The sequence below is a fragment of the Saccostrea echinata genome, unplaced genomic scaffold, assembly GCF_033153115.1.
Source record: "Saccostrea echinata isolate AGI-Se365-2 ecotype Australia unplaced genomic scaffold, CSIRO_AGI_Sech_v1 ptg000002l, whole genome shotgun sequence".
Taxonomy (NCBI): domain Eukaryota; kingdom Metazoa; phylum Mollusca; class Bivalvia; order Ostreida; family Ostreidae; genus Saccostrea; species Saccostrea echinata.
In genome coordinates, this window is record NW_026889751.1 from 14,619,615 (window position 1) to 14,641,305 (window position 21,691).

The 21,691-nt window shown below is 35.7% G+C and overlaps 1 protein-coding gene across 1 annotated transcript; it reads left to right on the forward strand.

Annotated features, from left to right (window-relative positions):
• Positions 1–1,099: 1,099 nt before the first annotated feature.
• On the forward strand, positions 1,100–5,200 carry LOC133178060 (uncharacterized). The gene has a single exon (XM_061312827.1). The coding sequence runs from the start codon at positions 1,100–1,102 to the stop codon at positions 5,198–5,200; it is 4,101 nt and encodes a 1,366-aa protein (XP_061168811.1).
• Positions 5,201–21,691: the final 16,491 nt, after the last annotated feature.

Genomic DNA, 21,691 nt, shown 5'->3' on the forward strand with positions numbered 1-21,691 from the left:
CAGAAGGCATGAAAAGACAAAATAGAGAGTGAAATTTTTAAATTAAAGTTAAACAATTAATGAACTAGCATTAATTATGATGATAGGAATACACATTATTTCACATATCATACAAATTTAAATGAAAGGGAAAAAATGATGATATTTTACAATAATAATGTAGATTATTTAAGTGTTATTTCTCACGATAAATCATCTTTTTTTCTTTTAAGGTAGTAATTTAATGAATTCAATCTGAAGTGCAGTAATAGTAAAGCTCCCCCTCCCAGACAATGAAATACATGTTTTAACGTTTAGGGGAAAAGTTCACTTGGGGGTGACCCCTCGGAAAAGATTGCTGGATCCGCGCATTCAGTAGATGGTAGAATTGATTTAAAAAAACAAAACATATAGCACTTGCTGCTGGAACAGGCGTATGCATGTATGTGCGCCTTCGCCTATTTAATCATTGTCAAATATATTTCAGGCTTGTTTTATTCTATAATTATTGATACAGTTTTACTGTATTCAACAGACCTTTCCCTCTTTACCAAGTATAATACTTTAGGCTAGGAACAATAAATAAAATAATTAAGTAAGTTTTCAAGCGAACTAAAGTTTGGGTTTGATACAGTACACCGTTTTTAATGACTTTTTTTTACTGTTACTTTTAGGTTATAGTCTTGTGCCATGACCCCTTGCAATTCATCTTGGGACGAGACTACTTTTAGGTTACAAAAATTCGAAATATATATCGTACGACTTGTCGAGACTCGAGTACTTGACCTAGTTCTGTGGTGATGATGTGTTCAACATTGCACCAGGTGAAGGGAAGAATCCTGTCCGAATGCTACAAGAGCCTGGGAATGAGGCGAAAGCATTTCCTTGTCATTTTCCAAGCGGAAGATTTTCTTGGAATGAAGAAAGATCACAAAAAATAACACTATCGAGGTATTTTAACAATAGGTTAATGAATGCAGATAATAGGTTTGCAAAGGACACAAATTATATATTCTTTAGCCAGTACATGTCCGAACTCAACCAAGTAATTGAAAAAACTCAGATTTCACTCAGAAAATCTTTGTCAAAATGTACTAGTGGGAAATCAGTGACAGCAAATATGCTTCAAGATCCCACTACCCTCTCTAGTTTGTTGAGGAATGATGAGGCAATAAGGTTCATGCAACCGATAAGAGGAACACCTGCGTATTGGGCAACTGCTCAGAAAGATCTCTTTGCAATGTTGCGGCAATTAGGAATCCCTACCTGGTTTTGTTCCTTTAGTGCAGCAGAATATAGATGGAATGATGCAGTTAGGGCTATATTAAGGCAGCAGAGTGATGACAGGAATCCTGATGAAATGGAATGGTCAGAAAAGAATGAAGTTTTAAGATGCAATCCTGTCACAGTTGCTAGAATGTTCGAACATAGATTTCAGATATTTCATAGAGAAGTCATTCTTTCACCTTGTGAACCAATCGGAAGAGTAGTAGACTTTTTCCAAAGAGTCGAGTTTCAGCAAAGAGGATCCCCACATATGCATTGTTTATACTGGGTTGCAAATGCACCTAACATTGAGTCAGATGGAGAGGAAGTTGTTTGTAACTTCATTGACAAATATGTAACATGTGGCATACCCTCAGATATTGACGACTCAGAACTGAGAAAAAGTGTCTTGGATGTACAACAGCATAGCAAGAATCATTCAAAATCTTGCAAGAAGAAGGGCAGTGACTGTAGGTTTAACTTTCCAAGGCCTCCATCCCAAAGGACATTTATAACAATTTCCACAGAAGAAGAGAACATAGATAAGTCTGAAACAGAGGCTAGAGAGGAGAAAGTAAACAAAGCATATGCAAAAGAAATATTACTTAGTGTATGGGATAAATTACAAAATGATGGCGAAGGAAGAACAACAAAAGAAATATTTGATGACCTTTCACTAACGCAGGAACTATACGAAGAAGCCTATAACATGTTATCAGCGAGGAGGTCAGTTGTTCTCAAACGTAACCCTAATGAGGTGTGGACGAACCAATATAACCAGTGTCTCTTGAAATGCTGGGATGCTAATATGGACATTCAGTTTGTTCTGGATCCATTCAGTTGCATTGTGTACATCGTTTCCTACATATCAAAATCAGAAAGGGAGATGGGCATGTTACTGAAACAAACAAAGTTAGAGGCAGAAGAGGGAAATCTCGATGCTCGACAGACAATGAAAAAAATTGGTTCTGCATACTTGCATCACAGAGAGGTGAGTGCTCAGGAAGCTGTATACAGGGTGTGCAATCTAAAGATGAAAGAATGTTCGAGGAAAGTTGTTTTTGTTCCCGTTGGTGACAACCCATTACGCTTAAGCAAACCACTCTCTTTGATAAAAAAGAAATCAAATTTAGAAATAATCAGTGATGAGGAGGATGATGAAAATGATATCTGGATGACAAACATAATTGAGCGCTATGAGAACCGTCCAGATAATCCAGTGTTCCATGACATGTGTCTCGCAAATTTCTGCTCTGAATTCAGAGTACTTGCTAAATCTGAAGTTCCAAAAAAAGAAAACGAGAATGTGTTTGAACTGCAGAATGGGAAGGGATATGTGCAGCGAAGAACAAGAACACAACATGCTGTTGTAAGGTATCCAAGATTCAATGTTGAAAAGATGTCAGAAAAATATCATCGATCTATATTGCAACTCTTTCTCCCCTACCGAATAGAGAAACAATTGAAGCCACCAGGATTCGAATTATATGAGGATTTTTATGAAACTGGTCATGTGAAAATTAAAGGGACGAGACAATTGCAATCAGTAAAATCAATTGTAGATTTGAATCGTTCACATTATGCACAAAATGAAGAGTCCTTGGACATTGCCCAAGAAGCATATGAAATGAATGGTGAACCAGAGGATGCCTGGTCACGCATATGTCCAGAAACAGAAGTACTAAGGAGAGAAGGTATAGCACAGAGGAACGAAAATACAGTGCAACAGGGGAATGATAGGGAAGATATACCAGATATGGAAAGTGAGATGAATAATGCAGATGTGCTGTATCAAGTTCACCAAAATGTTATTTCAAGAGATGAAATGTTACCAGTTCTCCAAAGTTTGAATGAAACACAGAGTGAAATATTTTATTTGCTTCGTGAGTGGTGCTTAGCGAAGATAAATGGCAAAAAATGTGAACCCTTGCACTTATTTGTGACTGGTGGTGCAGGCACTGGTAAAAGTCATCTTATAAAAGCAATTCATTATGAAGCATCACATTTGCTTTCCAGAATTATGCCTGAACCAGAAAAGGTAACTGTACTCCTTTCAGCATTCACAGGAACAGCAGCCTTCAACATTGGTGGAAATACACTTCATCATTTATTTTCACTTACAAAATATCTGCCTTTGCCATATGAGCCATTGGGAGAACAGAGTCTTAGTGAAATGAGAGTAAAGATAGGTGACATGCAGATTCTTATCATTGACGAAATATCAATGGTATACAAAAAGCTGTTGTATTACGTACATGAAAGGCTAGTGCAAATCAAAAAATGCAAAGATCCATTTGGAGGTGTTTGTGTAATCGCAGTGGGGGATTTCTATCAGCTTCCTCCTGTTAAGCAGCGGAAAAATGAGAGACTCTATAAAGAAAATTTGACTTATCCTGTGGATTACTGGTTGGACTTTTTTAAAGTCATCGAATTAAAAGAGATAATGAGGCAAAAGAAAGATATGTCATTCGCTGAGTTGCTAAACTCTCTTCGTGTAAGACAGACAAATGAGCCATTAACAGAGGAACAAAGTCTGATGTTAGAACGCTGTATCAGAGAAGGGCCAGAGGATGTTCTTCATGTGTTTTGTACTAACGAAGAAGTATACACATTCAATTTGTTAATGTTAAGAAAAACGTGTGAAGATTTTTTAGAAATTAATGCTGAAGACTATACAAAGGACAAAACATCTGGAAAACTGAAACAGAGAAACAAACCCTTCACAAAATCAAAAAGTGATGGCCTTCCAAACTCCTTACTATTGTCCATCAATGCAAAAGTAATGCTCACAAGAAATTGTAATGTGGAAGATGGACTTGTTAATGGAGTAATGGGTTATGTTTCTCAATTCCTATACAAAGAAAACGGTGCAACATGTCTTAAAGCTGTAGGGGTAGTTTTTGATAACAAGGAAGTTGGAAGAAAGTTAGGACAAAAAACAAAAGATGGGAACATGGTGTTAATAGAAAGAGTACAAGAAGAAATTAAGGAGAAAACAGCTTCTGTGGTTAGACACCAATTTCCTCTTCGGTTATCATGGGCATGTACTGCCCATAAGGTGCAAGGAATGACCACAGACAGAATTGTTGTAAATTTAGACAGAACATTTGCTCCAGGACAAGCTTATGTTGCATTGTCAAGAGTTACTTCCGAAGGTGGCCTATTTATTGAAACAGAAGATCCAGCAAAATTAAAGAAAAAAATTTATGCTGATCCAGAAGTAAAGACAGCTTTAAATGAAATGCCGAAATTCATTTTTGACAACCTTTTACAAGCCCTGAGATCCAGCGGGATCAAAGTAGTTCTACAGAACATCCAGAGCTTAACCAGACATTTTGGAGATTTGAAAAATGATGAGAGGTTCGGACTTGTTGATATCATCTGCCTGACAGAGACATGGTTAACGTCTGGAGTGAACACAGAAAATTTTGTGTTTGATGGGTTTCAGTTTCATCACCTTCCTAGACAAGAGGCATATGATGGCAATAATGTCTTAACACAACAATTGCACCAGTCAAAAGGTGGAGGTGTCGGATTATATTTGAGAGATAATAGTGGTACTTTTGACATTCTCCCACTTCCACAGATGAATATTGAAGCAATGGCTCTAAAATTACAACAGGAAGAAATTGTGATTGTGATTGTATATCGTCCATGCAAGGCCAACATGACAACTTTCCTTCACAGTCTGCAGAGAGTACTTGACTTCACAAGGTCAGTTTATCCAGATTGTATTCTCATGGGGGACTTTAATGAGGATGCAAAATCTGATGGTCCAATTCAAAGATTTATGGAGCATCAACACTTCAACCAACTTGTAACTTTTAGTACTACCGAAGGGGGAACTATTTTGGATCATGTGTACATATCCAATTCAAAAAAGATTAATGTCAAACGATTACCAACATACTACAGTTATCATGATGCTGTATTTCTTAAATTCCTAGAAAAATAATTGTCATGGTTTGAATTCAAGCAGTCTTTTTGTTCCCCTCAATGTCAGAAGATCATTGCTTCCCTTGACAGTTTCCTGTTCAGAATGAATTTTTATTGGGATATAACCCATTAACTATTGTATTGCTATTGCACAGTTATAGAATTACTGAAGGTAGTTGTAGTTTTTCAAGGATGTACATTTTGATCTACACCTGTGTAAATAAAGAAAAACCAATCCTGAAAAAAATAGTTAACATAATAATTATTCCAGGAGTATACGACAAGTTCCAGCAGTGATGATGATTATACATGTAGTGTAATTTATTTGAAAAATAAGTATGATATCTTCATAAACAGAGAAAAACTGGCGGATAACTGAGTAAAGATTAAAAATTAAGGTGTTATACTCTGTGTACTCTGACATTAATGCGAAGGAATTAGATTTGATTTATGACCATCTCCAGTTAGCAGATCTTGTACATATTTTTTCCTTGAAATTGCAGGGATATGTTTTCATTATGCTCTGTCACTTTGTGTAGTTTATTGATGAATATTGACAAGTTTTGAGTTAGTCTACATAGGATTAAGGTAAAAATTTAAGTGTTGTACCCTGTGTACTCTGATATTAATGCGAAGGAATTGGATTTGATTTATGACCATTTCCAGTTAGCAGATCTTGTACATATTTTTTCCTTGAAATTGCAGGGATATGTATTCATTTTGTCACTTTGTGTAGTTTATTGATGAATATTGACAAGTTTTGAGTAAGTCTACATAGGATTAAGGTAAAAATTAAAGTGTTGTACCCTGTGTACTCTGATATTAATGCGAAGGAATTGGATTTTATTTATGACCATCTCCAGTTAGCATTTTCCCTTGAAATTGCAGGGATATGTATTCATTATGCTCTGTCACTTTGTGTAGTTTATTGATGAATATTGACAAGTTCTGAGTTAGCCTACATAGGAATAAGGTAGTAGTACCCCACCAATAGTAAAGTTGTGTAATATTAGCTTACTTATTATGCCATACGTTTTTGGTATCCTGTCTTATAACAACAATATGGTGAGTAGCCCAGCATAGTTGTTGGTGTTGGTAATTAAATAACGTCGAGCCCGATCGAAAAAAACATGAGTTTTTCCAAATCACGATATCTGTAAAAAGGACAGTTTCAAGAAATTCTCGCTCTTTTGCTGTGTTATATCTCAGTTGATAAGATAATTTTGGGGGTAAGTTGTTAGACATTAACAAGCATTAGTGATGGGTATTTTGTGTACACTTTTGGAACTACTGGAATACTTTTGGCATGATATTAGATATTGAATATTTGGTAAACTGAGTTGTCAGGAGCATATACATATGGTAGAAACAAGTTATTTGTTCAGATAATTCACTTGGGTTACTTTTTCATGACTTAACAAAGAAAATAACTCATATCAGTTGATTCTTAAACAGGAGAACGCTTATTAATTTTGTCAACAAACATCAATTTTTTTGACTTTGCAGCTGAGTTTACTGATGGGGAAAAATTGTGTTTTGTATCATTTATTATAAGCATTTGTATGTTTCTTTCCTTGTGTGGGACAGTAAAGAACTAAAGATAGTTAGTTTTAGTTTAAGACTTAGTTAGTATTTTGTCATGAGAAGTTTACTGACTTTACTTTGAATCTAGATTGTATATAACATTGAAAGTTATGAATAGGTGAATCAAAGGCATTTTGTGTATAAATAAATCTAGTGCTAACGACGGGGTGCTAGAAAATAATTTTGGAGGTAAAGGTTGTGGACAATGGTGTATTTTTTCAATGAAAAAGAGATAACTTGGAAATTTTTTTTTCTTTTAGATGGTTTTTTGTAGTAGTTGAAAATATTCTTAATTTCATTGTCTTTAATTGCATGTAATATATAGAAATAGAGGGAGTAGTTATATAGGAAATTTTATATCCTGCTCAAAACCCTACTTCCACCTCCCCGTGGTGAGCAGGGGGCAACGGACTATGTCCGGCTAACGGAAGAGGTATAAAAATCTTGAGTAAAGTTAGGAGACCAGCCAATATTTATCTTCAGGATTGAACCAATGCAATAAAAATTATCAGGTTTTGGTCCAATAAAGGAAAAGAGTATATAGAAATACAGTTGAAATCTGGAATCTTGAACAACAATATCTCAGATATCAGGGATATGTCATAGTGAGTTTGAACTCTCAACCACTTATTCCTTATGTATTTTGAAATATCTAATATTCTGAACTTTTTGTCTCAGTCGACAGGATTTAAGATGACCAGGATTGACTGTATATGTTACATTCTCATTCTATGTGAAAAAAGTCAAATTGATTTAACATCAGCCAAGTAGAGGGGAAGGGTTCATAACAACCTTTTGAAGGATAAATATTCAATTAGATTTAGTTCAACATTGCTTATCAAAACTTTTCAAGAAATTAAGCTTCAAAGATTTAGAATTTTGGACCCTAATGTTTGGTAATGTGTAACATAATATTGATTGTTAAAGAGTTATAGATGAAAACTTTAAATCTTTCAGTCCCTCTGAAACCCTTATTTGAGGGATCAGTCCCTGTTTCTTGATATCAAATGAATGGTCTTGTGATTTTGAAGACTATTTATTCAACAATTATTCAGGTTTTGTTTTGTTTTTGAGCTATTTAGAATAGAAATATTTAAGGGCCAGCCCTTCAAGTCCTTAATACTGCATTTTTTCAAAAGTTGAAAGATATTGTTAAATATATATACTAAATACTAAACAGCTTTTGTTCATTATTTATTATTAAATTATTTTCCCTTTGAGATACATATCATCAAATCTTAAGTATTCTTGTCTTTAATTACGTAGCATATGATCAAAATTTCATTATATTTGACTGCAGATTGGTAAGATCAATATTGTCCCTTCAGTAATTTATGACAATGTATTTAGTGTTATAGTACTATTTAGGGCTACATCCTTCAAGTCCTTAATGTCGCCAAAATATTGATCACAAAAGATCCGTTCATAGATTTTTTTCTCGTTTTCGAGATGTATGCAAGAGACGAATTTAGATGGCCCTTCAACTCCTTGATGTTTCGCAAAAATTGAAAGGATACATATTGTTCAGAACATTGTTTTGAACATCTTTTGTTCAGTATTGCTTATCAAAATATTTCCCACTTTTGAGATATAAAGCATCAAAGATTTTGCATTCTGGCCCCTTATGGCCCTTAATTATGATAAAAATATATTTATATAGTTGTAGATTGTTGAGATAAACATTTTTGCTTCAGTAATGTATTACAAAATATTCATCGTTTAAGAGTTATTGATTAAAGACGCACGGCCTCTCCCGGCCCTTATTTTGAGGGGCCAGCCCCTTTTTCTTTATACCACTTTAAAGCTTTCATGATTTTGAACACTTTTTGTTCAACAACTATTCAGAAATCCTTGTTCGTTTGCGAGATATTTGCAAAAGAAGTATTTAGGGGCCGGCCCTTTAACTCCTTAATGGGGACATTTAGCAAAAAATGAAATGTTGCATATTGTTTAGAACATTATTTTGAACATCTTTTATTCAATATTGCTTATCAAAATATTTCCGACTTTTGTGTTACAAAGCGTCAAAGATTTTGCATTCCGGCCGCTTGTGGCCCCTAATTATGTAACATATAATAAAAACATCATCATATATAGTTGTAAATTGTTGAGATCAACATTTTTGCTTCAGTAATGCATTACAAAATATTGATCGTTAAAGAGTTATTGATTTAAGACTTTCGGCCTCTCCCGGCCCTTATTTTGAGGGGCCAGCCCCTTTTTCTTTATACCACTTTAAAGCTTTCATGATTTTGAACACTTTTTGTTCAACAACTATTCAGAAATTCTTGTTCGTTTCCAAGATATTTGGAAAAGAAGTATTAAGGGGCCGGCCCTTTAACTCCTTAATGGGGACATTTAGCAAAAAATGAAATGTTGCATATTGTTTAGAACATTATTTTGAACATCTTTTGTTCAATATTGCTTATCAAATTATTTCCCACTTTAAAGTTACAAAGCATCAAACATTTTGCGTTCTGGCCCCTTATGGCCCTTAATTATGTAACATATGATGTGAATATTATAATATATAGTTGCAAATTGTTGAAATCAACATTTTTGCTTCAGTAATGCATTACAAAATATTGATCGTTAAAGAGTTATTGATTAAAGACTTTCGGCCCTTCTCGGCCCCTAATGTGATGAGTCAGCCCTTTTTGTTTGATATCATATAAAAGATCTTCTAATTCTACACAATTTCTGTTCAGTATGTTTTAACAAAATACTCATAGTTAAAAAGTTATCGTAAGAAATATCTCTTAAATTCACTCATAAATCACTTTCTAAATTTCGACCCCTACCGAGCTTCCATACTAGGCACTTCCGGAAGATTTGAAAACGCAGGTGATCAATGCCAACTTGTCCTCTATCATCGCTGAAAATTTCAGCAATCTAGCTTTAGTCGTTTTTGAGTTCCATTGCAGACAAGAAGGTCCTCTGAACTTTGATTAAAGGGCGATAACTTCGGACCGGAAGTGAATTTCAAAAAAATGAGAAAAACGTATAAGGTTCAGACAAAGATACATCTTCCCTGAAATTTTCAAGCAAATCGATCGAGCCAACTCCGAGAAATCTTCTGCACAAAAATTGTAAAGAAAAAAAAAGAATAATAATAATAATAATAAAAGTGAAAAAGAAACAATAGAATAATAGAAGGGTCTTCCGTTGGAGACGGAAGACCCTAATAAAAGTGAAAAAGAAACAATAGAATAATAGAAGGGTCTTCCGTTGGAGACGGAAGACCCTAATTACAGAATGCCGTGTAAGGTTCACGTCAAAACATGGCTGACGCAAAACAATTCCTGAATTTTCCCCTTCAATTCGAGCATTTCTGCATTGGACAGGGCTGATGGTTGTTTATGAGATGAAAAACTATGTGTAAACTTTCTTAGTTTAGCGGAATCATGAACATTTTCGGCGTGATGAATAATTTGTTTACAGTAGTGATGAGGCTTTCGCGCACCTGCAGGAGCGGATCCAAGGATTTACAAATGAATAAAATTTAAGAGAAATGAAGTTTTAATACTTTTAAATATTATTTAATGAAATGATTAATATGCAAGTAATAGATATACAAGAAAACGCGAAATGCTAATGAATGCAGCTGACAACCACTACTTTCTAATGATAAATTAATTCTAAATAAAATAATTATAAATTCTATAGACAAAACAGAAGAAGAATGAATGGTAGCAAAATATCAAATCACATCAGGGGAACTGAATTTTATTAATGAAACTCTTAAGAAGTTCCTTATAAGTTGTGAATTTTATATCTGTGTATTCTACCTGGTTGCTTCGAGGAAGGAGGGGGGGGGGGTCTTGAACATAAACATGTAAATTACCATTATTTTGTAGAAAGAATTAAGCTTTATCATTTTGAAAACTTCAAGAAGAGTTGCTTGTGATATGTAAGTCAAGGTCATTTTATTAAGAATCCATAACATAAAAGCGAAAAAGAGAAAAGGTGTGTGTGTGTGTGGGTGGGTGGATGGGTGGGGGGGGGGGGTCAGTAAAGATGACAATGTCTTCTACAGTTGACAAAAAAGAGGGGCGAATAAAATGCACACACATATCGTATAGAACCGTTTTTATTGAATAAAAACTCGTTTCCATGGCAACAGGAAGGTTTTTCTGGCCTATCCCAATCACCAGGTAGAAGTTAACTCTACACCTCTTCCTACGTGAATGAGCACTGAGCAGTCCCCGCAAACTATATATACGAGGGGAAAATCAATATTTTGTAGTGTTTAAGAAACGTTGGTCCTACGTTTTCGGAAATTCTAAGATATTTAAAGATATTTAATTCCTTCTTAATCCTATCAAGAAACTGGTAATACGTAAAATCTTCAAAGAGGGGCCTTTACATACCCTATGAATATTACAGAAAAAAGAAGTTAGAAAGACGAAGAAATTGAAAAAATCGACTTTTTAATCCAATTTCTGTGACAACCGGAAGTATTGACGACGGAAAGAATATTTATGGTGACATCTACAAGTCATTATCTATGATATCTGACAGAGTTAACTTTCATATCTTAAGCTGTTCTGGAGAAATGGAGCGGACAAAGTCCTTTACAAAATTTCGTCTATACAATAATATTAAGAATACTAGAAACTCATTACTAGTAATGAGAAGGTCTTCCGTTATACGACTTCCTGTTTGCATCAACATGTCTTTTCCACCGTCGGTATTAGCCTAAAACTTATGTAGAAACAAAATAATTTAAAAAATTACTTTTTTGCTTCGTTTCCTGTCACAACCGGAAGTAATGACGACACATGATCTTTACACGATGCAAATGAACTGATGACTGACTATAAGTCCTGAAAGTTTTAGACTTCAGTCTATTTATGTTGCCGAACAAATGTGAGAACAAATTCTAATTTTGAGGACAGGAAAACACACGACCGGAAGTGAACTGAATAAAAATCTCTGAATTTTCTCTTGACTTTTGCAGTATCTACAACATATGTTAAAAAACATTTCAAATACTTATATATAAGTGATATTTATGAGAAAGTTAAACCACGAAATAACGTAGCTTATCTCTTAAGACCGGAAGTTTAAAGTTTTTGTTTCCGATAGAATCTAACATATTTCAAAACAGCGAAAGAGAAGCAATAAAGTGATACAAGTTTTAATTTTAAAAAGAAAAGTTGAATTTTTTGATTTCTTTGATAACTTCCTGTGACGACCGGAAGTGACGGCTTACGCGTTTAACCCTATATGTTTTGCCTACTCACCAAGGTTTATTACTCCTATAAGTTTAGTGTCTTAATCTCATGTCGTTTCCGAGATCTTTCTAAAATAAGTTTTCATTTTGAGGACAAGAAAACACGCGACCGGAAGTGAATTTTACTAAGATATTTCACGTCACTCTAGACATCTGCAGTCTCAATAACATATATAAAAATCATTTAAAGAACTCTATCTAAAGGCGATATGTATGGGAAAATTAAATACCCTTTTATGTAGTTTTTCTCTTATAACCGGAAGTTGTCGTTTTTTGTTGCAGGTGGGACTAACACATATCAAAACTGTGAGAAAGATACAATTACATGATGCAAGTTTCATTCCAAAAGAGAAAAGTTGAAATTTTTGATTTCTTTGATCACTTCCTGTGACGACCGGAAGTGATGAATGACGCTCTTAACCCAAATGGTTTTGTCTACTCCTCAAGGTCTAATACTCCTATAAGTTTGGTGTCTAAATCTCTTACCCTTTCTTAGATCTCACTCGGACAAGTTCTCATTTTGCAGTCATTTAAACGCGCCACCGGAAGTGAATTTTACAAAGATATTTGACGTTATTCTAGATTTTTGCAGTCTTGATAACATATTCAAAAATCAGTTCAAATACTTTATCTATAAAAAATATCTATGGGAAAGTAAAATACTCAAATTATGCAGTTTTTTGCTTATAGCCGGAAGTTGACGTTTTTGTTTCCGGTGGGACCAACATATTTTGAATCTACAAATAAGATGCAACAATGTGATGAAAGAAAAAAATCAAAAAAGAAAAGTTGAAAATTTCGATTTCTTTGATCACTTCCTGTGACGACCGGAAGTGACGGCTGACGCTCTTAACCCAAATGGATTTGCCTTCTTCTCAAGATCTATTACTCATATAAGTTTGGTGTCTCAATCTTTTACCGTTTTTGAGATATGACTCGGACAAAATATTTTTGAAAAAAAACGGAAATCGGACATATCTGACGACCGGAAGTGAATTTTGAAAAAAAATGAAAGATACATTTGTAGGTATTTTCATTCTCTATTATCCCTGAAAATTTCAAGAAAATCCGTCCAGCCATCTCTGAGAAATCGTCCGAAAAGAAAAGGGGAAAAAAAAAATAATAACTAGAAACTCATTGCGAGCAATGAGAGGTCTTCCGTCCGATTTTGAGAATAAAAACGTAAATTCAAGCTGAAAAGGTGATAAAAGAAATTCAGACACTCTGGAGATTTAACCCTGGTCGTCAGCCTGAAAATCCAACGAGCTAACTATTAACCATTCACTTTTTTGCATCACTTCCTGTCACGACCGGAAGTAACAGCGATACGAGATTTTCTCGCGATTAAGAAAACTGATGACTGACTATCAGTCCTGAAAGTTTCAGACTTCAATCGTTTACTGTTGCCGAGCAATATTGTGAAAACAAATTCTAATTTTGAGGACAGGTAAACAAGCGACTGGAAGTGAATTTTATTAAAAAAAAAAATCTCTGACGTTTCTGTAGACATTTGCAGTATCTACAAAATGCATAAAAAACATTTCAAGTACTTTATCGATAAGCAATATTTATGACAAAAGTTAAATATCGAAATAACTTAGTTTATCACCTAAAACGGAAGTTGAAGTTTTAAAACAGCGAAAGAGATACAATAAATTAATGCAAACTTTAATTTTAAAAAGAAAAGTTAAATTTTTTTATTTCTTTGATGACTTCCTGTGACGACCGGAAGTTTAGACTGACGCGTTTATCCAAAATGGTTTTGCCTACTCCTCAAGGTCTGTTACTCATAAAAATTTGGTGTTTTAATCTTTTACCTATTTTTGAGATGTCGCTCAGACAATTTCTCATTTTGAGGACAGAAAAACACGCGACCAAAAGTGAAATTTTGAAAGATATTTAAGGTTACTCTAGATAAATAAAAACGAAAAATGCAAAAAATTCAGATATAGTCGGGATTAAACCAAGATCGGCTGCCTGAAAAGAGCTAGGTTCACTTTATGCATAAAATGGACCTGTAGATATACCAATTTATTGACTAACACTTTATGTTCCATTTTAAACATCAAGATAAAGTAGAGACTTAGTGCTTTCATAACCTATTAAAAATTTTCTCCTTAAAGCAAAGGTTCTGGAAAACAGGCTTCATGGAATTGCAATGTTATTGAATTTTAAGGAAAACTAGTATATTTGAGTACTTTCACAGAAGAGAAATAATATGAGCGCACCCTCTGATCTAAAAAAAAATAAAACAGGTTTTCTAATCCTCAGAAATAGTTCTATCAGTTAATAGTTGCATATTTAAGATCAGAGGTTACGCTCTATATTAAATATCGAAAAATAGCTTTAAAAATTGGCTGTTTTTTAGAATTTTTCAGGATATGAGGAAAATGGCGCATTTCATGACGTCATAATGCATTGGCTAGCCAGAAAATTACGTCTTTTTGATAGATACGCAGTCATCAAAGGTTTAAATGATATTTAATGCATTGTCAACTAAAACCAAGCAGTTTCAATTTTTCTGAAATTCACAGGGCCAAAAAAGACCCTAATTGAACCTTGTTCTTTAATATTGAAACCACTACATTAGCGCAATGTACCAGCCATCATCGATGTTTACCTTGCACTCATTCCCTGAAGTAACGAGTGTCAGGCAGGTTAATTTTTTTTCTTATAGTGCGGAATTATAGGATGAAAACTAGCCAGCTAAATTTTGTGCAAGTACTAGTAGATTTACATCGGATTTGTTACTTGAGTTTTAAGAATAACTGATAGCGGAGAAAATAATCTGTTACTGATCAAAATTAAAAAAAAAAACTATTGTGTTTACTTCCTTTATTCTTTATGCATTCAACTTTCTATTCTATGCAATTCCAAATACAGACATGTCCGCGTAATCTTTTTTTGTACTTCTACACTACTGCATCAGACCATTTGTGAAAGGCGGGTCAAGATCAATATTTCGCGCCAAAGGTCACGAGTAAATCTTCGCGCCTTTTGTTTGGAATGTGTCTTCAATTGAATAAGTGTACGTGATAGCTTCAATGAAATTTAAAAAAATATATGTTGCTATAGCCTGAATTTCGAGCCTAAGAATGTATATTTATCACACTGTATATATAACATATCGTATACAGGCAAATAACATAAAGGCAGCGCTAAGTTTCCTTACACATTTTATATTTCTCTTTACCCCCAAAATGGATTATTCCAATTAGTAACACATTAATGAAAAGACTAGAATGTTTTGCAACAAAATGACGCTCATTGAGCCATATGACGCTCAAGGAATCCGATACCTATTATGTTCAGTAACTAGCATCTATAAAGAAATATTACCCCACTAATATCAAAGAAAAATATTGAAAAACGTAAAAGTTGAAAAATTGACTTTTTTAATTCGCTTCCGGTAGCGACCGGAAGTACTCACGACGCACGAAAAGGCAAACCCGCATATCTAGAAGTCATGTTCTATGCTCTCCAACAAGTCTCCAGTCCATATCTTTAGCTGTTCTTTAGATCTCGCGTGGATAAAATTTCATTTCAAAATCAGAAAAATGTCCATAACTTGGAACCGGAAATGATTTTCTCCAAAATTCTTTCAAATGTAACAATGGCATTTTATAGCGCATTATCCCTGAAAGTTTGATGAAAAACCATTGAATAGTTCTCGAGATATTGCGTGCACAAGATTTGTCTAAAAAATCTATTTTTAAAATATCTTCTGGTGGACAATTTTAAAAACAAATTATATATTAAGCATTACGATAAGAATCTCTATTACCTCTATTAAAATTAAAAAAAAATATTGAAAAACGTAAAAGTTGAAAAAATTGACTTTTTAAATTCGCTTCCGGTAGCGACCGGAAATACTCACGACGCACGAAAAGGCAAACCCGCATATCTAGAAGTCATGTTCTATGCTCTCCAACAAGTCTCCAGTTCATATCTTTAGCCGTTCTTTAGATCTCGCGTGGATAAAATTTCATTTTAAAATCAGAAAAATGTCCATAACTTGGAACCGGAAGCGAATTTCTCCAAAACTCTTTCAAATGTAACAATGGCATTTTATAGCGCATTATCTCTGAAAGTTTGAAGAAAATCCACTGAATAGTTCTCGAGATATTCCGTGCACAAAATTTGTCTAAAAATAAGAATAATAATAATAATAATAATAATAATAATAATAAGAAACAGTAGAATCACTATAAGGTCTTCCGTGAAGACGGAAGACCTTAATAAAAAGAAAAAGAAGAAACAGTAGAATCACTATAAGGTCTTCCGTCTGAAACGGAAGACCTTAATAATAATAATAATAACTAGAAACTCATTGCGAGCAATGAGAGGTCTTCCGTCCGATTCTGAAAATAAAAACAAAAAATCACGCTGAAAAAGTGATAAAAGAAATTCAGCGTGAAAATCCAAGAAAGCTAACCATTAACCATTCACTTTTTTGCATCACTTCCTGTCACGACCGGAAGTAACGGCGATACAAGATTTTCTCACGATTCAAATAAACTGATGACTGACTATCAGACCTGAAAGTTTTAGACTTCAGTCGTTTACTGTTGCCGAGCAATATTGTGAGAACAAATTCTAATTTTGAGGACAGGTAAACACTCGACCGGAAGTGAATTTTATAAAAATCTCTGCAAACTTTTTCAATCAAAAAGATGAAAACATACATAAAACTCCTAGAAGACTCTCTATTAACCCTGTAAATCCCAGAGAAAAATATTGAACAAGAGGCCCATGGGCCACAACGCTCACCTGAGTAACTTTGGCCCTGCTGTTCTTCACCAGACTTTCCCCCATGTAATACACCTACTGTGGTCCCATCCTATCCCAGGGGTCATGATTTTAACAATTTAGAATCTACACTACCCCAGGATACTTCTACATTAGTTATAGCTTTTCTGGCCCTGTGGTTCTTGAGAAGAAGATTTTTTAAGATTTTTTCTATATATTTCAATGTAAAACTTGGATTCCCTATTGTGGCCCCGCCCTACCCCCGGGGGTCATGCTTTTAACAATTTATATCTACACTACCCCAGGATACTTCTACATTAGTTTCAGCTTTTCTGGCCCTGTGGTTCTTGAGAAGAAGATTTTTAAAGATTGTTTCTATATATTTCAATGTAAAACTTGGATTCCCTATTGTGGCCCCGCCCTACCCCCGGGGGTCATGATTTTAACAATTTAGAATCTACACTACCCCAAGATGCTTCCACATTAGTTTCAGCTTTTCTGGCCCAGTGGTTCTTGAGAAGAAGATTTTTAAAGATTGTTTCTATATATTTCAATGTAAAACTTGGATTCCCCATTGTGGCCCCGCCCTACCCCCTGGGGTCATGATTTGAACAATTTAGAATCTACACTACCCCAGGATGCTTCCACATTAGTTTCAGCTTTTCTGGCCCTGTGGTTCTTGAAAATGAGGGGTTTTTTAAGGTAAAACCCCTGTTTATAAGATATCTATACTTACCTGCATCGAACATTTAGCAATATGTCACGGACTCCTACTACTATGCCCGAATTATTTTTAGAACGAGTTATCTTCCCTAAACCCACTCTCTAATACCCGACATCCAGGTACCTCAGTTTATGTGAGGGACATAAAATAACCCCTAAAACTCTATAGTGGGGAGGTGGGTAGGGAATATGCAGGTAAGTATAGATATCTTATAAACAGGGGTTTTACCTTAAAAAACCCTCAGTTTATTTCAGTATCTATACTTACCTGCATCGAACATTTAGCAACTAACAGAATTTGTAGCCAAAGGAGGAGGGAATAGAGTAAATAAAAATCTACTCACCCTACAGGTTCTTTTTCTTTGCCCACTTTACTGTCTTTAGAATGGAAGACCTGGCAAAGTTTTCTTCACCCCAAGACACATCTTTCAAGTAGAATGAGGTAAATGTATTCTCAGACGCCCAGTGCGCTGCTTGTAAAATCTCTCTGAGTGAGGAACCATTAAACAAGGCCAAAGACGAAGCTAAGCGTCTAGTATCATGTGCTCTAACCTCTCCTAAGTTTAGCTCTGTTGAATTCTCATACACATATCTTATAAGAGAAACAATCCATCTAGATATAGAGCCTTTAGCTGCTGGCCTATGTAAATTCTTTTGATATGTAATAAAGAGTGGATCATTCTGATCTCTTATATCCCTTGTTCTCTTTCTGTACATCTTTAGACATCTGCATGGACAGAGTAACAGATCATCTGATTCAGTCCCAAATCTGTCAAATCTGGGAATAAAAATTGGATTCCATGCCTTACCAAGACGTTGGGTTTTGGCTAAGAATTGTAAATTAGGAAGAAGTCTAATACCAGTACTTTCTTCTCTATAATTTGATTCCTTGATAGACAAGGCATGTATTTCACTTACTCGTGCTGCAGATGCCAAAGCCACTAGAAATACAGTCTTCCAAGTCAAAAATTTCAAATCTATAGATTCAATGGGTTCAAAAGGGTGTTTTGTCAAAGCCCATAACACAGAGGGTAAGTCCCAATTAGGTAACAAGGGCTTAATGGAAGGACTAGAATTGAAAATTCCCTTTATCAAGTCCGACAAACTTTTCTCAGAACTGACTGTACTCCTACTCCAACCCTTGTGGACTGTAGCAATTGCTGCCCTATAACCAGCAAGGGTGGAAGCTCTGCATCCCTTAGCTTCATGTAAATATACCAGGAAATTTGCCATGTCTTCTACAGAGGAAGAATATGGACTGACACATTGTTCACTACACCAGCCTTTGTAAACTCGCAGTCTTGCATCATATACTCTTTTGGTTGATGACCTTCTGCTCTTTTCCATGTATTTCTGAGCTCTTGGAGAAAATTTTCTCTCAGCTTGCTTATGCTGGATATTTTCCAAGCTACTAGTCTTAGATTTTCTGGATCTGGATGAACCACTTGACCTCTTTTCTGTGTCAGCATTCTTGACACCACTGGTAATTCTCTTGGATGATCTATGAGAAGTTCCAGGAGTAATGGGTACCATGACCGACGTGGTGCAAATGGTGCTATCAGTATCAAAGTGCAGTGTTCCTGTGCTACTTTCTGTAGAACTAGGTGGAGCAGAACTGGAGGAGGGAATGCATACGCATACATCCCTGTCCAACTTACACTCAGTGCATCTGTTGCGAAGGCTCCTTCCATTGGAAATGGGGAGCAAAACACTTGAAGCTTCTTGTTCTCCCAAGTTGCAAACAGATCGATATTTGGAGGATCGAATCTCTGAAAAATATTCCTCACAATATTCTGATGCAGGCTCCACTCTGTCAGTCGAATGCTTAATCGACCCCTGGATAAACTGTCCGCTAGGATGTTTCTCTTTCCCGGTATGTGAGCTGCACTGAAGACAATATTGTGACTCTTTGCCCACTGAAAAATCTCCCAGGTCAGAAGGCAGAGTAGAAATGATCCTGTGCCTCCCTCCTTGTTGATGTACGAGACGACTGTTGAGTTGTCGCACCTGAGGAGGACTCGCTTGTTCCTGATCTGGGGCAAAAACTTCATCAAGGCCAACTGAACAGCTTTCATTTCTAGCCAGTTTATATGATGGGCTTGTTGAGACACATTCCATTTCCCTGCAATTTGAAGTGTGTCTAAATGGGCTCCCCAACCCATCTCTGATGCATCTGTCCACAGAACTACTGGCTCTTCCTGGTAAAGAAGAACTCCTCTGAATATATTTGTTCTGTTGGAACACCATTCCAGATGAGTGACCAAATTTTGATTGATGGGTATCAGGGCAAACAAACTGTCCCTGTGTGGTTGCCATAAAGACAGGAAATAAAACTGGATAGGCCGCATATGTAAACGAGCTAATGGGATTAAATCTATACATGCTGTCATTAAACCCAGAAGCCTGAGAAACTTGTGTGCTTGCATCCAAGTTGATCTCTGGAACTGTGCAATTTCTTGCGAAAGATTCTGAAACCTTTCTTCTGATGGGTACACAGCTCCCCTTGTCAAACTGAAATGCGCCCCCAAATAGTCCAATTCCTGAGTTGGTACCAGTTGAGACTTCTGCCAATTTACTAACAGGCCCAAGCTGTGAAGCAAGTTCAGTAATATTTCTCTTTGATGCATTAGCAATTGACGATGTTGGCTCTTGATTAACCAATCGTCCAGGTACATGAATATGTGAATCTGTTGAGACCTCAAATACTGTCCTATTACAGCCATCAACTTTGTGAAAACTCTGGGAGCTATTGCTTGTCCAAATGGCATTACTCTGAACTGGTAATGCATTCCTTGGAAACAGAACCGAAGGAACTGTCTGTGATGTGGGTAGATTGGAACATGAAAGTACGCATCCTTCAGGTCTACTGAAATTGTCCAATCTCCTTTTCTTATAGCTTGTCGAATTGATCGGAAAGTTTCCATCTTGAAATGAGGAACATGCAAGTGAACATTTAGATTTCTTAAATTCAAGATTGGACGAAGACCTCCGTCCTTCTTTGGAACTAAAAAGAATGTGCTGTAGTAACCCATGCCTTCCTGGCCTTTGGGAACAGACTCTATTGCTCTTTTTTTTAATAAATCCTTTATTTCTTCGTATATACACATATTTTTCTGTAACAAACTGAATACAGTTTCTCTTACACCGCTTTTTGCCGGCCTGGAGGCAAACTGAAGACGAAGTCCTTCCTGGACTATATTTACAACCCACTGGTCGGAAGTTATCTGCTTCCATTTCTCCAAGCATTCCGTCAGTCTTCCTCCGACAGATGGAATGTTTGTTTTCTGTTGATCTATTGTTTTCTTGGGCAAAACTCCAACTTCTGGTTGTCTGGTTTCTTAAAACCTTTTGTCTAGCCTGCTGGGAGTGCTGTCTGTTCTGAAAGGACGAGCTGTCCTTAGTTTTGTTCTGCCTATCAGAGCTGTCATATCTCCTCTTTTTCGGAGTTGAGTATGTTGACTTATCCGAGGCTTTTGACGCTCTAGAGTCGTCAGACTTCCTCTTCAAGTCCTTATGTTTTAAATCTCTGAGATGTTGAGTTTCCTTGGCATCCCTAAGATTTTCTGCACTGCTATGCAACACTTCAAAAAACTTTCCACCAAACAATTTTGGGCCAATTGCAGATTGACGCAGTAATTTATTTTCAGTTGCTTTATTCTTGAAAACCATGTCTTTAAGATAAAGACCCCTTCTCATAGTAACAGAGTTCAACATCACTCTGGCAGTCACATCTGCCATTGACTGGAAAACCTGAGATAAAGCCTGGGTAGCCTCATGCCTGTCTTCGTCAGACACTGCTCTGTCTAGGTATGTAGTAATCAATGAGCCATAAGAAATTTGTCTAAGCAAGAGTCTTGAGCTCATGTCCATTCTTCTTAACTCATTATTTGTAGACTCAGATGTCTTATTGTTAAACTTATAAGGCATTGCACTCTTTTGGCTTCTTGACTCAGCAGAACTCATAATACCTTCTTCAATATTCTCATCTAACTGCGGAGAGGTACAAAACTTCTTAAAGTGATCCTCATCCACCATGTATTTCTGGTCATCATGTGACCGAAAACATCTAATCTTTCCCTTGTCCTGCCATTCTTTATCAACCTCTTCCAATATGTGCACAATTGAGCCTTCCAAAGGCAGACCAGACTGTTTATCCTCCTTTGGAATTAATAGATGCTCGGCGACATAAGACTTGTACTCTGTCTCTCCCCTCTTTTC